At 35.9% G+C, this 19597-nt stretch overlaps 1 protein-coding gene across 1 annotated transcript in view; it reads left to right on the top strand.

Annotated features, from left to right (window-relative positions):
• Positions 1-19597, top strand: part of GALNTL6 (polypeptide N-acetylgalactosaminyltransferase like 6) — a 1195338-nt gene that overhangs the window by 1071114 nt on the left and 104627 nt on the right. The window contains exon 8 of the mRNA XM_021698835.1: positions 8720-8837. Coding sequence (XP_021554510.1) covers positions 8720-8837 — 118 coding nt within the window. The remainder of the gene's footprint in view (positions 1-8719; positions 8838-19597) is intronic.

Here is a 19597-nt window from a genome sequence, read left to right as displayed (position 1 = left end):
ATTTATTTATCAATAATTTCTTGTGTTACATTGGCATTGCCTATATATGTTCCCGGTGGGAATTTTTAGCACCCACTCTATTTTGGCACTGCACTAGGTACTCCCCATGCATCCTCCATCTTCCCCTCATGCTCTGGCTTCAGCAGGACTGGCCTTCTTCCATTTCTTATTACTATGCTCCCTCCTACCACAGGGCCTTTGTACACTATCTTCCTTAGTGTCAAATCCATCCTTTACCCCATACCCTTTCTTTCCATTTCTTTCTTTTTTTTTTAATCTTTTACCCTGTGAAACTTTTCAACTGTTCCTCTCCAAATATTGTCATAATCATGACATGTCCCTAGCAAGATTTATCTGTAGACTGGCCTATACTAGTAATTTATGATAGATCCGTAATTTCTCAGTAGGATTGTTACTCTTCTCTAACTCTTATTTTATCAGGCCCTAAGTCATTAGGCTTGCACTGATATGGAACGTGAGCTAAAGCTTCAGGTTAGGACACAACTTAATTGTGAACTTTTAACTTCCAGAAGTGAAAAAGTAAATAAATCTGTACACTTTTACTCTGTATAGCAAACCAGGATATATAATTCCAGAAATTTATTCTAAGATATATTCACACACATGTGACAATGATGTATGTACAGTTATTCATTGTAAAAATTTTGAAAGAGCAAAATTTTGAAAATAACCTAAATGTTCACCAAATACATATATACATATAGATGCACAATGTAATGACGGGCAAATGTTAAAAAAAATAGAACAAGGATGGCATGATCATTAAAAATATTAGCTAGTTTTTAATAATTAAGCATTTTTTTTAAATTAAGTAAAGGACACTGTATATAGTATACAATCATTTGTATAGAAAAGGAAGAAAAAAACAGATATAGCTGTATCTCCCTATATAAGCATAAAATACCTCTGAAAGGACATCCAAGAAATAATAGTGGTTGTTTGTGATGAGAAAAATAGAGTAGCAGTGGATAGATGTAGGAACAAGAATGTTTATAAACATGTGAATGTATTATCTATTCAAAATAATTCAATAAATATTTTTTAATGTTCTAAAATAAAAATTAATGGATAAATCTTCAGACTTCCACAGTTGGACAAGATGAAGTAATATGGGCTAGATTTACCCACCCACATGAAAACACATAAAATATGTGAAATAGTAATTTTCAAGACACTCAATGTCCAACAGTGAAGGACAATGATCCCTGAGAGATGGGAAACAATAACGTGAGACCTACAATTGCCCCGGTTTCTTGACTCAAGAGTTTCTAGGTTGTGGTATGAGGAAGGGGAACCCAGGTGGGCCAGGTGGGGCTCAGCATGGATTGATATGGAGCTGAGAATTTGGGGAGAATGGGGCAGCTAGAATATCAAGGGCAGAACACCACGAGAAGAGAGCTACAAATCTGTACCCCTTGAGTATTCAGCAGAGTAATGGTAGGAGCATGTGTGTGAAGGAACAACCCAAACAAACAAACATTCAAAAGAATTAGAAATAATAGTGCCCAGAACAAACAGAAGTCTTGGAATAGTGTATGTTCCCACCAGCCAGACTGACAAACTTGGTGATTTGTAGGACATTCAGTAGAGCACACAGAAGGTCTAGATTAGGAGAAGTGAATAATTTGCCCTAGATTAAGCACTAGTCCAATCCTGCCTAATAAATTGTAAGAACAAATCCCAAGAGGGTCAAACTATTTCCAAGTAATGTAACTGCATCCCAGAACAAAATGTTTAAAAGAATACCAAAATGTCCAGCACCCCAAAATGTAAAAGTTCTAGAACCTGATGAAAAAATTACCAGGCATACAAAGAAGTACCTGTATATGGCCCATAATTAGTAGATAATTCAGTCAATGGAAACTAAGACCTAAGAATCAACAGATAAGACTTTAAGACATTATAACAGTGTCCTACATGTTCAGAAGGTTAAGCAGAGGGGCGCCTGGGTGACTCAGTTAGTTAAGCATCTGCCTTCGGCTCAGGTCATGATTCCAGGGTCCTGGGATCAAACCCTGCATCGGTCTCCCTGCTCAGCAGAGAGCCTGCTTCTCTCTCTCCCTCTGCTGCTCCCCCTGCTTATGCTCTCTCTCTCTCTGTCATATAAATAAATAAAATCTTTTTTAAAAAGGAAGAAAGTTAAGCAGAGACATTTAAGATATAAAAAGAGCAAAATAAAAATTGTAAAGGTAAAAAAAGGTGTAAGATTAAAAATGCTTTAGATGGGGTTATCAGCAGATTAGACATTACAAAAAAAAAAAGATTTGTAAACTGGAAGATATAGCATCCAAAATGAAATGCAAAAAGAGAAGTTATGGAAATGAACAAAGTGTATAATTGGAGTCTTTGGAAGATATGAACAAAAGGTAGGGACAAAAAGAATACTGGAAGAAGGGTGCCTAGGTGGCTCAGTGGGTTAAGCATCTGCCTTCACCTCAGATCATGGTCCCAGGGTCCTGGGATTGAGCCCCACATCAGGCTCTCTGCTCAGTGGGGAGTCTACTTCTCTATCTCTCCCTCTGCTGCGCCCCCCTCCCCCCGCTTGTATACTCTCTCTCTCTCTGTGTCAAATAAATAAATAAAATCCTTTATTTAAAAAAAGAATCCTGAAAGAAATAATGCCCAAGAATCGTCCAAATTTCATGAAAACTATATATACGATCCCAGGAACTCAAGTAATCCCAAACACAAGTATACCAAGAAAACTATATAACATATGTCATGTCTTATATAATAGCTCAAATCCAATGACATAAAGAAGATCTTAAGAAGCCAGAGTGGGGGAGAAAACTCAGTATGTACAGAAAAGCAAAGAAAAAAATAACACATTTTTTATGGAAAACAATGCAAATGAGAAAGAAAGTAAGCAACATCTTTAGAGGATTGAAAGAAAAAAGCTATTAACCTAGTATTCTATAGCCAACAAAAGTGTCTTTAAAAATGTAGATGACAAGATGACTACATCTTTAAAAATGTAGATAAATGCAAAAGATCAAACTTCCACTACCAGAAATGTTAAAGGAAGTCCTTTAAGCAAGGTAGAAATGTAATGATAGAAATCTGGGTCTACACAAAAGAATTAAGGAAACAAAAATGTGTTCATAATATAATTTCATATATATGAAATTTTATTTTTAAATCTTTTTAAAGGATAGTTGACTGCTTAAACAAAAATATTAATAATATAATGGGGATTTATAACACATGGAACCATAAAATGTATGCCAACAAAGTACAAAGGTTGGGGGAAGAGAAATGAAAGCATTCTATCAAAAGGCTTTTATAATATATGTGCAGTGGTAAAATATACTGGAAGGTAAATGTGATCAAAAATAAACATATGTGATATAAACCCTAAAGCAACCACTTAAATAAAAAAAACAAGGAGTCTTTGTTAAGTCAAAAAGGACACTAAATGGAATCATGAAAAATACTCAATGAATCAAAAGATGGAAAAAGAAATAATAAATGGGACAAATAGAGGGGCATCTGGGTGGCTTAGTAGGTTAAGCATCTGTCTTCGGCTGAGGTTATGATCCCAGCGTCCTGGGATTGAACCCCACATCCAGCTCCCTGCTCACTGGGGAGTCTGCTTCTTACTCTCCCTTTGCCACTCACCCCCTGGTGCTCTCTCTCTCTCTCACTCACTCTCTCTCAAATAAATAAATAAAATCTTTAAAAAAAAAATAAATGGGACAAATAAAAAATAAAGAAGATCATAGATTAAGGCTTAACCACATGAATAATCATATTAAAAGTAAGTTATCTAAATAACCCAATTAAAAGGCAGAGATTGTAAAATAGCAAGATGCAAGTATATGCTGTCAACATGAAAACCACTTTAAAGACACAATAGTTTTTTAAATAAAGTAAAAAGTTATAAAAGTTTTAAATATTAGTGTTTAAATAGTACAAATCCAAAGAAAGCTGAAGTGGTAAAGCAAAGATTATTACCAGAGATGATAAAAGTCACTTTGTAACAAGAGTAAGGTTAATTCATCAAGAGCACATAACATCCTAGACATTGAGGCACTTATTAACAGAGCTACAAAATACATGAAGCAAAAACTGATGGAATAGCACAAAGAAATAAACAAATTCAGAATTAGAGTCATAAATTACAATATCCCTCTCTCTAATTAATGGAATAAGGAAAGAGAAAATTAATAAGAATATAGAAGACTTGAATTGCACTATCAACCAACTTTACCTAATAAATATTTATAGACCAGTCCACTCAACAGCAACAGAATATGCTTTTTTATCAAATGTAGATGGAACATTTACCAAGATAGGCCATATTCTGAGCCATTAAAAAGTCATTATAAATTTGAAAAGATTCAAGTCATAGGAAATATATTATCTGAGCACAATGGAATTAAATTAAGATCAATAACAAAAAAAATCTCTAAAAAAAATCCCTAAATAGGGGCACCTGGGTGGCTCAGTTGGCTAAGCATCTGCCTTGGCTTAGGTCATGATCCGAGGATCCTGGGATTGAGCCCCACATCTGGCTCCCTGCTCAGCAGAGAGCCTGCTTCTCCCTCTCCCTCTGCTACTCCCCTTCCTTGTGCTCTCTCTCTGTCAAATAAACAAATAAAATCTTTAAAAAAAAAAAGCTTTAAAAGATAAATAAAAATAAAAATAAATTTTAAAAGCCCTAAATATTTGGAAACTAGATTGCACATGTCTATATACCTAATGAATCAAAGAAAGAAAAGAAAAGAGAAATTAGGAAGTATTTTGAACATAATGAAAATGAGAACACTGCATATCATTTTTTGTGGGATTCTGCTTAGGGAAGATTTATAGTACTAAATACCTATATAGAAAAAAGAAAACTCTCAAATCAATGATCTTAGCTTCTACCTTAAGTATTGAGAAAAAGAAGAGCTAATTAAACACAAGGTAAGTAGAAGATTAAAACAATAAAATCTAAAGAGAAATCAATGAACTATAAGTGAAAAGAACAGAGAAAAATCAATGAAACCAAAAACTAGTTCTTTAAGCAGATCAGTAAAATCGGTAAACCTCTAGCCAGACTGACAAGAAAAATGAGAGAAGTGACACAAATATGCTCAGCGTCATTAATCATCATGGAAATGCAAAATAAAACCACTCTGAGATACCATTATATCCCTATCATAATGACTAAACTTCAAAAGCCTGCCCGTATCAAGTATTAATGAGAAAGGGTAACAGCTGGAAATAAAGCACTGCTATTAGGAATATAAAAGGGCACAACCGCTTTGAAAAAGAGTTTGACCATTTCTTCGAAAGTTAAGCATATACTCGCCATATGATCTAGTCATTCCACTCCTAGGCATTTTCTCGAGAGAGAAATGAAAGCGTATGTCCACACAAAGATTAGGAAACAAAATTCATAGCAGCTTTGTTTGTAACAGCTCAAAACTGGACACAATCCAAATGCCCATCAATAAGTGAGTGGATAATCAAACTGTGATATATTCATTCAAATGGAATACTACTTAGCAATAAAAAAGGGTGAACTATTAATACATGCAAAACATAGATGAAGCTAAAAGTAATTATACTGAATAAAAGAAGCCAGGCCCGGAAAAAGAAAACAAATTATATGGTTAGGTTTATATAAAATTCTAGAAACTCAAGCTAATTAATATACAGTAACAGACAGCAGATTAGTGGTTGCCTAGACAAGGGGAATGAGGTCAGAAGAGAGGGATTATAAGAAAATTTAGGGGGATGGCAAATATGTTCCTAGTCTTGAATGTGGTGATACCTGCACTGGGGTACACATACTTACGTCAAGACTCATCAAATTGTATACTTAAGGGGCGCCTGGGTGGCTCAGTTGGTTAGGCGACTGCCTTCGGCTCAGGTCATGATCCTGGAGTCCCGGGATCGAGTCCCGCATTGGGCTCCCTGCTCGGCGGGGGGTCTGCTTCTCCCTCTGACCCTCCTCCCTCTCATGCTCTCTGTCTCTCATTCTCTCTCGCAAATAAATAAATAAAATCTTTAAAAAAAATTTTTTAAAAAATTGTATACTTAAAATATATGCAATCCATTGTATGTCAACTGTACCTCAATTAATCTGTTTAAAAGATTAATGGGCAAATATGAGTAAATGCATACATAAATGAAAAGTTGGTTTCTTACCAGTCATTCACATTAATCAAGATAGGAAACATTAATTTATTTGGAGCCTGGTAAAAACATCAACAAAGACAAAAAGGATCCATTTGAATTCATTTTATTATATCTAAAACTAACCTAGAGGGCGCCTGGGTGGCTCAGTTGGTTAAGCGACTGCCTTCGGCTCAGGTCATGATCCTGGAGTCCCAGGATCGAGTCCCGCATCGGGCTCCCTGCTCGGCGGGGAGTCTGCTTCTCCCTCTGACCCTCCCCCCCTCATGCTCTCTCTCTCATTCTCTCTCTCTCTCTCTCAAATAAATAAATAAAATCTTTAAAAAAGAAAAAAGAAAGAAATCCTACTTTAAAAAAAATAAAAATAAAAAAAAATAAAACTAACCTAGAATACACTACACAGTTTTTTTCATAAACTCATTAAGAAAACAGGATACTGTGTTTCCAACAAATTACATACAATACATACATGCAAACAAAAAAATCAGTATAGGTCTTTCTCTTGCTACTATCGATAATTCTAGATCTATGATAATTCTAGTTTTGAGATTTAGTCTGCACAGCATAAATTCTGATGCACTTTGGTCTCAGATTTTCCACGATCAAATGAGAATACATTTGTATGACTTAAGATCTTTCCATTTGTGGTTCAGTTTGAACAGGATCGAGAAGTTCTGATCCCTTCTGCCCAAGGTCTTAGAAAACAGAGGTTACACTGTGGTCGTGTGTTCATGGGAGAGCTGCACCCAATACATGTTAGAGTCCTAATTTGTTCCAGCTACAGTTGTAATTCTGCTCCGAAATCCAGTGCGTGGAAAATGGAAAAAGATTAGGCTGCTGGAGAGGGGGATAAAGTAGGCTACATCTGATTCTAGGATTTTTATTTCAAACAATATAAAAAAATGCATGAGATTCTTCAGGTTATTTTTTTTTTTTTAATTTTATTTTTATTTATTTGAGACAGAGAGAATGAGAGACAGAGAGCATGAGAGGGAGGAGGGTCAGAGGGAGAAGCAGACTCCCTGCCGAGCAGGGAGCCCGATGCGGGACTCGATCCCAGGACTCCAGGATCATGACCTGAGCCGAAGGCAGTGGCTTAACCAACTGAGCCACCCAGGCGCCCCAGGTTATTTTTTTTTAATTCTGCTCGCTTTCCTAGGTGGAATAATAATCCCCTTTTCTGCCTTGCAATCTTTCCATCTACACAGAGTCTACACATTAAAAAATATTCTTCAACTGAAGTAATTAGGCCAAATACCATTTTAACATACAAAGTCTTTGAAATACATAACACACAAAGAAATTCAGGTTTATGTGGTTCAAGTGCCTCATAGGTTTTTGAGGTTTATGCTCTTTACCAAGAGCAAGTCTTCAGCTGGTCTGTAAATTGGCATGTCTAATATGTTTATAGATATTTGAAAATGTGTATCTTCAACACTTAATGCCTTGTACTTTTATTTATAAATATTCTTTGCCTCAAAAATTTTTCAAAACGATCACAAAAACTATGTTGGAAATGTGAGTTTTTTATAGATTTGCTTTGTCTGCATAAGGGCATTCTTTAATTGTTTTATATCCACATTTACGTATTTGTCTCTCTTCGCCCCCAAACTCTAAAACAGAAAAAATGTCACGGTAAAGAGCTCAAAGACTTCGAAATCAGAGGACCTGGTCCAGCCCCAGGACCACCACTAGCTCCAGCCCCCTGGTCCTTACCTCTCTCTGCCTGTTTCTTCAAACATTACATAGGAATGATATTCACAGGGTTGTAGTGTGGATGAATCAAAAGAATTGAGTAAAACTTTTAGCCAAGAGCCCAACACATATTGAGCACTCAAAAAAACTAGAGCTACCTTTAAACTATAAAAATTTTAGGACAGGGCCCAGTGATTATCTCATTATCTCATTATATAGCAACAGAACTACAATGTGTCCTAACAGGAATGGAATACTTGAAAATTATTATTTGACCAAAAGGAATATTTTTTAGAAAGTCGGAGAAAGCTAAAAAGAATAATATAATTACAGTGAAAAGGCCTAGCTTAAATTCCACATTTGGCATCTTAATTAAATAACCAGTTCTGGTTGGTTATTTCATTCTACTGATCATGTCATAATCTATAAAATGGACATGACCTGTGTCAGTGGGAAATTCTTGGTGAATCCATATTGAGAGATGAAATTAAAGATATTGTCTGTAAAATTGTTTACTATACTTTCATCTGTCTGATAGTACAAGATTCCATTCACTGAAGGAGAAGTCATAAAATTGAGTGATATCTCTCAATATATCAGTCCCTAACAGTCATGTCTTTCTCTCTAATGATTAATAGATGGAGCAAATGTGGCTTTACATGGCATTAATTGCATTAGAAACTGAAGTGCAAAGTTAAAAGCTCATGAGGATTCCAAGAGCAGCTAGAGACCCAATGAGAATCCTATATCCACTTACAGAAAACCAGTGCTGAAAAGCATCTTAGTTGACCACTGAAACCTATCTTGAAGTTTGCTTTCATTTTTTTCCCAAGCAGATGTTCATGGTCCTTTAAAGATTATTTTGTCCATTTCACAGGTCCCCTGTTATGGCTGGAGGTCTCTTCGCTGTGGATCGAAAATGGTTTTGGGAGTTGGGTGGCTATGACCCAGGTTTAGAAATCTGGGGAGGAGAACAATACGAAATCTCTTTTAAGGTAAGTTACCAGGACCCTCTTCACACACTGTCTACATAATTTTGGTGAGTCCCGTAGGTTGTCATCATTCCGTCTCACAACCTGTGTTGTAAAATGACAACAAAAACAGATATGTCACCTTTCTAAGTCAGCTTTTGGATGAGAGAAGCTGCTTCCTTCTGATGTTTCAGCGAGATGTAACCAGGCCATAAAAGAAATGCATAAGAGAAATCATTCAAAATCCCATTTGCAGGCAGAAAACTTGGTGTGCCAACAGGGCTGCTGCCCCACCAACAAAGCTTTCCTTCCGTGGCACTTAGACCATACAGAGAAAAGAACTAAGACAAAAGAAATTGGGTTACTGGAGTTTTTGCCCTTTGTATTTATTTTCGAAATAATGGTTCATATTTTGATTATAACCATTATTCCAAAATTTCAGTAACAGAAGAGTAACTTAAAATATGAATAACAAATTAAGGCTATTTTTCATATAATTCCATAATATGTGAATTTTTTATGTCTTTTCATCGGAAATGGCCCAGGTCTCTACTTGCTTTGATCAGAAATACTCAACAAAATTATACATACATACGATGGAATTCAAATTTCAGGGTTTATGAATGGAAGGAATTCACCACAACATGTGAGGACCAAACAAGCAAAGCAAAATAAACTGTGTGAAAGTTTGTACTCCAAACCTCCAAGATGTTTTTTTTTTGAAAAAGCAGTCTCATAAAGGAGAAGAAATTCATTCTTTTTTTTTCTTTATCATTGTCATTATTTACACAGAAGATAGATTGATGTTGTAAGATTTATCATACAGAAATCTCTTACTAAATAAATCATTTTTTCCTAATTACTTCCAATATAAAATCAAACCAATTCTTGGTGAGGAAAAAAAAAAAAGCATCCTGAATACAATAACAATCAAGAATCCAGCTAAACTCTTGAATTTATGCATCGAAAGAAAATGATAAAGCTGATCTTCATAAAACTGTAACAGCTATATTCAATGTGTTGACAAAAATGTTATGTTGTCCTCACAGCGTCAAAAATAAATATCTTTAAGGAAAAACTCAGGAGGCATGATTGCAGGCTTCAGGCCATCTAGAAGTTTCCATCTCACTCTGCTGGCAGTAGTCCCTGAAATACCATTTAGTAAATTCATGCTCTTTTTCATCATCATTCAAACACATCTAATCTCATATCTAAAGTACTTCTTTAAAATCTTTTTGTGGATATGTGATTTTAAATCCTTAAATTTACCAATTTTGTTTGTTTCTCTGTGATAGTAATAGCTTCACACTTACCACAATGTATATGACAGAAGGTCATTTAATAGTAGTAATGATGACAAAACTACATTTACTTACCGGTATGTGCCAGATGCTGAGCTAAATGCTTTATATACATTATCTAATTTAAAGACATGACTCTAAGAGGTAGGTGTTATTCCATTTGAATAAACTGAGTGAATAAACTGAGACTTAACGTTTTAAAGATTTTACATTAAAAATTGTTTTGAGCTTTAAAGATTACGTAAATTACCTCGTGCTGCTTTGGGATTAAAATGCTCCATTTCTGCTTAACTGCAGAGAATACAGAACCAATACTGCCAGTACCATTCTAGAGTTCATTGTGAACCCTTTGATCTCTACATAAAGTTTCCTCTCATTGAAAAGGCAAGTATCTTCCTTACAGCCAATAGCATGACAGCAAATTTACTGCTGACCCTGGCAAAGTAACATTGATTATCAGACATGGCTCAAAGCTAGGTGCAAAGTTTGCTGTAACACCGTCAACTGGAAAAAGAGAGTATTACATTTGACCCCAGCATTAAGGGGAAAAAATGGCATTGCTATATCTGCAATATCTTCAGAATTCAAGAAATACTTTTTACTTTCCGCTGTTCAAGATTTCTTTTCCTGGGTGCCTGGGTGGCTCAGTCGTTAGGCGTCTGCCTTCGGCTCGGGTCATGATCCCAGGGTCCTGGGATAGAGTCCTGCGTCGGGCTCCCTGCTCTGCGGGAAGCCTGCTTCTCCTTCTCCCACTCCCCCTGCTTGTGTTCCCTCTCTCGCTGTGTCTCTCTCTGTCAAATAAATAAAATCTTTAAAAAAAAAAAAAAGAAAAAAAAAGAAATGGTATGGGCCTCCATTAAAAAAAAAAAAAGATTTCTTTTCCTTAAATACTGTTAATTCACAGATTCTTTAAGTTTAAAATGTTATTAAGAACATTTCTACTAAGCAGGAGATACCTGGCTTTGAATAACGAGCTGGATGATGGATAAAATTGCTATGGAAAGTCTGGAGGACTTGCCCGATACACATTTGCATTCTAAATCACAAAAGCATTTCTGAAACAAATGTAGACCTGCATCTCTCATTTCTGTGTCACTTGTAGCTACCACACCTCTTCTGGGTGACCTGAGATTTTATTACTCCATTTCCTATTTTTCAGTTATCTGTCATTCTGAAGGACATAATTGGAATACAGTCCTGTCGTCCTTGTCTAGAAACCATGGCAACAGTGCTGGAAGTTCAGGACTAAATTGCCCCAGGTTGTTTGGTTGGAATGACAGATTCTTTGGCAACAGCTATTTCTTACAGGGACCTGGTTCAGACATATCCCTTCATTCTTCTTGCTATTGTGTGCTGACCTTGGGGTTCCTGTCCCTCCCTATTAGTATTTGTAACACGAAGGGGACAAACTTACACAGGCTTTGGTAGAATTTGCATTGAAGCAAGAAGAATTTTCTCATTAATTCTTGTGAAAGGAATCAAGAGAGTTGTACACACCTAGTTCTGTGAAATAGTATTAAAAATAAAAGAAAAATCAAGCATATGCATCCCAAGACATATTCCATAAATTATGATTAATTTTGCAGGGCAAAGCACTGTAAAATATACACTGGCCAGCACTTGAGATTCAGGAAATATGTATGGATAACTAAGAGTTTACAAGTCTATTTAACACCGTAATAGAAATTGTTTTAAGTGTTGTAACTTAAACTCCGATTCAAAAGAGTTCTATCTATGGTCATTATCAGGCATCATTCCTTGCTGTTTACTCTTTTTTTTTTTTAAGATTTTATTTATTTATTTGAGAGAGAGAGTGAGAGAGAGAAAGAGCACAAGAGGGGGGGGCGGGGGAGGGAGAAGCAGACTCCCCGCTGAGCAGGGAGCCCGATGCGGGACTCGATCCCGGGACTCCAGGATCATGACCTGAGCCGAAGGCAGTCGCTTAACCAACTGAGCCACCCAGGCGCCCTGCTGTTTACTCTTTAATCAAAGAATCATTTTACCACAGTTTATGACAAGGTTCCATCGCTAAATAAACTATTTCTAGAAAATTCTGCTTTACATTAAGGGCTTAGTTTTTGGTCAAACATTTTTTGGTTAAGAGTGCTCCTCAATTTTCTTTCTCTGTAAATCTCTTTCCTTTTTCTAACATCTGATTAAATGAGCAGATTTCGTGCCATAACGTAAAAGCCAACAAAAGTGTAATTTTCAGGAGGCAGTTGAGGAAAAGAGCTCTCTAGAGAAATGATCTGTGTGCCCAGTCTTCAGCCTCTTTCAGTATGAATCTGAACTCCTGAATGGCCCAGAATTATCCAGCTGTCTTTCAAATGTTGCTAGGTTAGCCAGCTGCTAGGGAGGAGAAAGCAGCATTCAGTCAGTCATTCAACAAGATTTTATTGAGCATCTAATTTATTCCAGGCCTTGTTCCAGGTACTCAATTTGGAATTGCACCTGGAAACAAAAAGGAACCCAAAACAGACTGCATGGTGTGGCATAAAAGAGATAACCCACACCTTTAAATATTGTCTATCATTTAACTTATTGAAATAATATTAAACCTTTATGAATCTGATTTTTCCGAGCACCTTTTTACACGCATTCCCCCAAAATAAAAGTCCAAATGTTAGCATTTTCAAAAGATCTGTCCTTCAATTACAGAAAACTCTTCTCAGAAAATAAAAATGAGCAATACACACTAATTAGGCACCCACAAGAAATTTAGGAGGAAGCCCAGGGACTCCATCCCATCACACTCTCTGGCACGAGATATAAAGTTTAGACCCAGGTAGAAGAGCATTAACTTTGGTCTGGGCTGCCCTTTCCCACCCTTAGGGGCTTATCAACATGGTCCCACATTGATCCAGCATTTCTTGGCCATCTGTAGTCAGGAAAGGGGCTTGACCACTAGCCTTAGCTGTGCAGACACATGCCAGGCTCCAGGTGAGATGACTATGGCTACCTTATGTCCTAGAATGAATCTAACAAACCTGGGAGCACGTAAACCTGCTTCAAAACCACTCTAAGAGGGTAACCCACTACACAATCACCTTTGTTATGTGCTGTCAACCTTCCCAAATGTTGAGTTTAAGATTCAGACATTTGAGGATATTTTGCATCTCACAACCCTTCAGCCCTTTTCAGTCATTAATTCATTCAACAGACATTTATTTATTAATTACAATGTGCCAACTCTTGGCTAAGCTCTTGAGATGCAAGGGTAAATGTGAGAAGATTCAATTCACCGCAATTACTCATCCTTAGTATTGTTTGTAATATATTTTATTTCCATATCACAGTAATAATTCAGGACATATGCAATAGCCTGTTCGCTAGCCTCCCTGGCTATATTCTTTCTCCTCTTTCAACCTATATCCACATTCTTTTATTCCCCGAGTTGCTTTATTCTCCTCTCCTAAAAATTCAGTTCCTCCTAATTACCACACAAATCAAATGAATGTCCTGAAACATTAACCATGAGACTTTGCATCAATTATCTGCTTCACTTGTCTGAATTTACACAGCAAAACAACTTAGTGTTTTTCTGCTCTTTCCAGAGATAGAAACTCATACTTCCATGTCTATTCCTATTTATTGCAGAGATTTTAACTAACCAGTCAGACTTTGTTCCTGAGAAATTTGTTTATTCTCTCTACAAATATTAATCAGCAACCTTCCCTGTGAGTCTATGTACCATGCAAGCTAGACTCTGCAGAAAAAACCCAAAAGGAAGCCCAGTAGAAGTCCTTGGATCAAGTATAACTGAGATGAGTATTTCACCCATTAAAAATAAACATCAATTAAAGCAGGGAAGCACAAAAACCTACATTAAAAATTCCCTCTAAAGTAGTACATATAAATGTGCATTTATTCGCCACCCTTCTAATGCAAGAGAGGTGAAAGCTGGATCCATAGATTGGAGTAAAAGTAGAGGTCAAGAACCAAATCCATACTGCATTTGCTGTGAGTTCCAGTTTGGTTTCCTATCAGTGGAATGAGAACTTAAAGACACTTGGAAACTATCTTAATATGGTAACAGAATCCTTTTAATTTTTTCATGATTTTGCCCAATCTTTTAGTGTTACTCCGTCCATACCTAATTTGACAACAAATATTTTAAATAACGACTCAATCCTTCCAAACTCCTCAAATTCATTTTGGCATGAACAACAATTCTTTCTGTTTTCATAACCATATTTCATCAGTTTAAGTGGTATTTAATTAAATTACATAATTACAATTTTTTTTTAAGCTAGCATAATCACATAAAAACAAAGACATTGCCTTCAAGGTAAGCATGTAACTTCACTACTAGGAGCAATAGATTCCAGGTGTATTCAAAGTAACCTATATTCAGTACAGGTTCGCCATAGTATGAACACCATTCAGTACATGTGCAGAAGGCACAGAGGGATGGTTAATACATTGAATTGATTGAACAGAGATTCCATCCGTGCTGTCAGAAACTCTCAATCTAATAAGAGAAAAACTCATGCAGCAGAGGCAGGTGTGTTGCTACCTCTGCACAGAGGTAACTTTCTGACTTATTCAGTTCAGGTCTGGGGTGAGGCTCTTCTTTCCAGTCTTGACCCCCACCGGGTGCCCCAGTGCCCCGACCTAAGGATGGTTGCCCGAGGATGCTGAATGGCCAGTGTCTTACAGTGATGAGTTCTTGCCCTCTGCACCCTGCTCCTACAGACCAGTGCCCTCTTCTGTTTTTTCCTTGTCACTTCCTTTCCTTTCCCAAACCCAGTCTTGTGTAGTCTCTGTAAAGTGGCAAAAAACAAAAAAAATCAGTCCTAAAATAAGCCTTTGGGGTTTCTTTGAATCTTTGTTTCCACTTTGGTGTGGCTAGGGAAGAAAATGCTCCTGGAGTAAAAAGAGAAAATAGAAAACATATTCAGCGTAACAAGACAAGTACTTCAAGTTATAATCCTGCCACACACAACTAAATATATACATTTTAAAGTAACTACAATATGTCTGAGGTTTTAATAGACAGCATCCTCGGGGTTTTGTGGGGGTTTTTTAATCCCTTTGTGACTTGTAAAATCTTTACATGGAGCTACCTGTGTTCCAAAGTTCTGGGCATTCTATTTTTCCTGTGGTGATAGTAACTATTACTTGGTCCCTTAACAAGAAAAAGTAATGAGTTAGCATTTAAAGGTCATTGAATTTAATTTCTTATGCTACTCAACACTAATGCAAGGTAAAAATATAACTTCTATTTCATAATTGCAAAAACAGGCCATTGCCTAGTTAATATCAAAGCAAGGATTAGAATTCAGGTTTGCTCTCAAAACCATTAGCCTAATTTCTCTTAGCTAGAAAAATAGAAGACTTTATGCGTTTGGTTAAAAAAAAAAAGTGGCTACCGTCACTCTCTGGAACCACTTGAAAAAGGAAATGCAGTCTCTTCCTATCTGATTTTTATTAAATAGGAGGCTGAAAACTCTTGTTATGATTTAATATAAAATTTAATTTTTTACTATGTTCAAAATGCAGTGGTTATTCAATAAGAATTGAATATACACAATAGGGACTAATCATTGAGTATAAAACATTCAGTTCTTTACTCAAACAAGATAACAGCCATTAATTTGGAATTGTTATAGCTCAGTAAACTATATATTCTAGAACTTAACCTCATTACAGAGCTTCTCAAACAAATGTGAATTTTATTTATTAGTGTTGAAACAATCAAAATTAATAGCCCCATAAAATTAGCTAAATTTAAAGTTTCCCTATGTGGTACATAGCCACCAAAAAAAGTTTTAAGTAAACTTATACTTCAACAATTGAATGTTCTACAATTACAGTAGATTTATAGCTTTAAAATAAAAAAGATCTTCTCTTTGAGATCACTCAAAAAAGGAGAACAAGAAACAGAAACAAAATACTTTTTTTTAAGATTTTATTTATTTATTTATTTGACAGAGAGAGACACAGCAAGAGAGGGAATACAAGCAGGGGGAGTGGGAGAGGGAGAAGCAGGCTCTCGGCCAAGCAGGGAGCCGGATGCAGGGCTCGGTTCCAGGACCCTGGGATCATGACCTGAGCCGAAGGCAGACGCTTAACCACTAAGCCACCCAGGAGCCCCAACAAAATATTAACTTTATCCTTGACAAATTATCAGATATTAAAATTAAAATTAAATATAAATATATATTTATATATATAATAATAAATATATATAAATATATATATAAATATATATTTATATAATGGCTGTAACTCAACTCAAAAACCATCAGCTAGCTTAAAGAGAAGTCTGTAGGAATTAAATTACTATTTAATGTCACTTAATATTATTCTGGAGATAGTAGACAATTCCACTAGACAAGAAATGATATAAGACATAAAAATTGGAAGGGAGGAGTGAAATTTTTCATTAACTGCAGATAATATCGCCCTATACCTACCTGAACAATGCAAGGGAAATCAACTAAAAAACTACTGCAAACAAAGAAGAAATTTAGTAAGTTGCCTGGGTGAAATGTTTATGTGGGGTATGTGTGTGTGTGTGTAAATATATAGAAAACAATAGCCTTTACATATAGAAACAACAACCCCAAAAGAAGACATCATTTACAGTAGTAGGGGGAAAAACAGCTAGGAGTAAACTTAAGAAATGTCCTAGACCTCATGAAGAAAGATTATAATGCTGCTGAGGGACACACAAGACTTAAATACATGAAAATTCATAAAGAAGATAATCCTCCCCAAGCATGCTCGTAAAAGTGGTAACATGAATTTTATTGGGCGGTGGCTAGACACACTGCTTCTACTTCATAAGGCGAAACAGAGGAATAGAATAATAAGAAAAGTTCTGGGGAAACAATGATAGGGAGTTAATCATACCTGATAATAAAATATAAAATAAAATTTGAATGAACAGACAGATATCTTTGGCACAGAATTTAAATAAATCCAGATAAATATGGGAATTTAGTACAAGATAGACTTAACACTTCAAATCAAGAGGAAGATAGCTGATTTCTTAGTAAATAGTATAGGACAACTACTCCTTTGGAGAAAAATAAAGTAAGTTGGATCCCTGTATTACACTTCATACAAAAATAGATCCCAAGAAGATAAACCATTTTAAATATTAAAAATGAAAATATGTAAGAACTACAAAAATCCTGGAAGAACTGGAATGGGGAAAGCCTCCTAAGTGTGACTTTAAAAAAACAAATAAAAAATCCACTAGAAACAATGAAAGGAAAGATTAATTCATCCGCGTAAAAATTCTGCATGGAAGAAACATACAAAAGTCAAACGGCAATCTGAGTAAAATTATTTGCAACTAATACTCTTTAATACATAAAGACCAACTACAAATCAATAAGATTAAATAGTTTTGGAAAGCAAAATAGAAAAAAAATATTGGGACAACTCACAGAAAAGGACATATAAATGACTCCTAAATATCAAAAGTTACTCATCTTCAATTATGATAAGAAAAATGTAAATTAGAACTGTAATGATATATTTTTACCTATTAGATTGGCAACAATCTAATACTTTGATAACACCTATTAGATTGGCAACAATCTAAAACGTTGACAGGGTGTAGGAAAAGAGACAGACACTCTCAAACATGGCCAATTACAGTAGTAAAACATTATATGCCCTCTACGGGGAGCAATTAGAATATATTTACAAAATTTTCATTGTGCATCTGTGTTGGCTCAATTTCATTTCTAGTCACATAACACACAGCAAGATTCCCACCTGTGAGTATTGACACACATCCAAGGATATTTATCTCAATCTTGTTTTTATTGATGAAAAAAATGGAAAACTAAAATATGTGTCAATAAGAGACTGATTAAATTAGCTATTATCTAGTGACAATGTGGCCTTTATAAAGAATGCAACAGCTTTATCTTTACTATTATAGAATAGTGTCCAAACCTATTGCTAAGTGAAAAAAGCAAGGTACAGAAAATATGTACAAAAATTAAATAAGGGAAGATAAATTTTATTATTTATATTTCATAATTTATATATAATATAAATATATAATTATATAATATAAACTATAGTATATATGTAAGTACTTATAAAATTACAATATGTAGGGGCACCTGGGTCGCTCATTCCATTAAGCATCTGCCTTCGGCTCAGGTCATGATCCCAGAGTCCTGGGATCGAGCCCCGTTCCAGGGTCCCCTCCTCAGTGAGGAGCCTGCTTCTCCCTCTCTCTTCCCTCTGCTGCCTCTCCCCCTACTTGTGCTCTCTCTCTCTGTCAAATAAATAAATAAAATCTTTAAAAATAAATAAATAAAAATAAAAATGATAAAATTACAATATGTAGTTTCATATGCAGACAACATTCATAGACGTATTCATATATCCAGCAAATATTTATTGAAAACCTACTATGTGCCAGACCCTGAGAATATAATAATCAACAAGAACAACAAGTTTTCTATCTCATTGGATGCAGAGTGAGGAGAGACAGATTATAAATAAATAAGAGAATAAATAAGCAAGATAATTTCTAACATTTGTAAATGCTAAAAGGAAACAAGCCAGTCCCAGAATAGAGATGGTTATATTTGACTGGCATAATGTTTTAAAAATATTTGCATCTATGTGCCGAGGTGGGGGGATGGGGTGGATGGGCTGCACTGTTTATAGGTCCCCCATGTCTACCATATTAAACCTGATACCTGACTGGGTACTCATAGAGAGTCTCTTTGGGCTTTTACAGGCCCCTGGTTCTGCTATCCTCTTAGCGGAGAGGGTTTAGATTGGGTGGTCAGGGCTTTGGTGGTATCGGGGTGAGCATAGATTGGGTGGTCAGAAAGACCTTTAAAATACATCCAAATCTGCATTAATATGTTAATATATATTTACATGGATGTCAGGATTCCTTAAATGCAAACTCTAGAGACAAATCCCAGATACAGATAGGCCAAAATTTCTAAGCTAAAGCAAAGACTTGGGCCCACTAGAAAACCCTTGGGCAAAGAGAATCTGCAATTCACTCAGTGCTTTCTCAGCCTTGGCTTCCCTTCCATGGGTCTGGACCCCAGGGAGCTTCATTTTCCTCTTACCCTCTCTCCTCCAGCCTTGAATGTCTTTTATCCAGCTGCCATCATACCACTATCTGCAGCGAATATTTCATGTATTACATGACTCACAGATTCATGGGAGAAATTACAAAATAATGACACACCAGCATCCCAAAGAGGATTTTTCCCCCCAGGCCCCTGTCCCCCAGTCCCCATGCTTGCTAATCTCCCTAACCTTGGTTCCCAGCACTAGCATCTAGTACACCAACGAAGAACCTATACTTTTAATTAATAAGCATTTCTTACTTTCTCCACAGTTGTCTGAAAATACAAAAAGCTCCAAGGGTGTTTAATTTATACTCCTAAAATAGTTTATTTGCCTCCCTAGAAGGTACAACTCAATCGCATTTTAGAAATGTACTTTTTCCCTTAAGCCATCTCTATATAAACTATCGTGATG

Source organism: Neomonachus schauinslandi, chromosome 2 (genome assembly GCF_002201575.2).
Source record: "Neomonachus schauinslandi chromosome 2, ASM220157v2, whole genome shotgun sequence".
Lineage (NCBI taxonomy): Eukaryota > Metazoa > Chordata > Mammalia > Carnivora > Phocidae > Neomonachus > Neomonachus schauinslandi.
The sequence above is the reverse complement of the archived record's forward strand: the minus strand, read 5'-3'. Positions and strand labels throughout refer to the sequence as shown.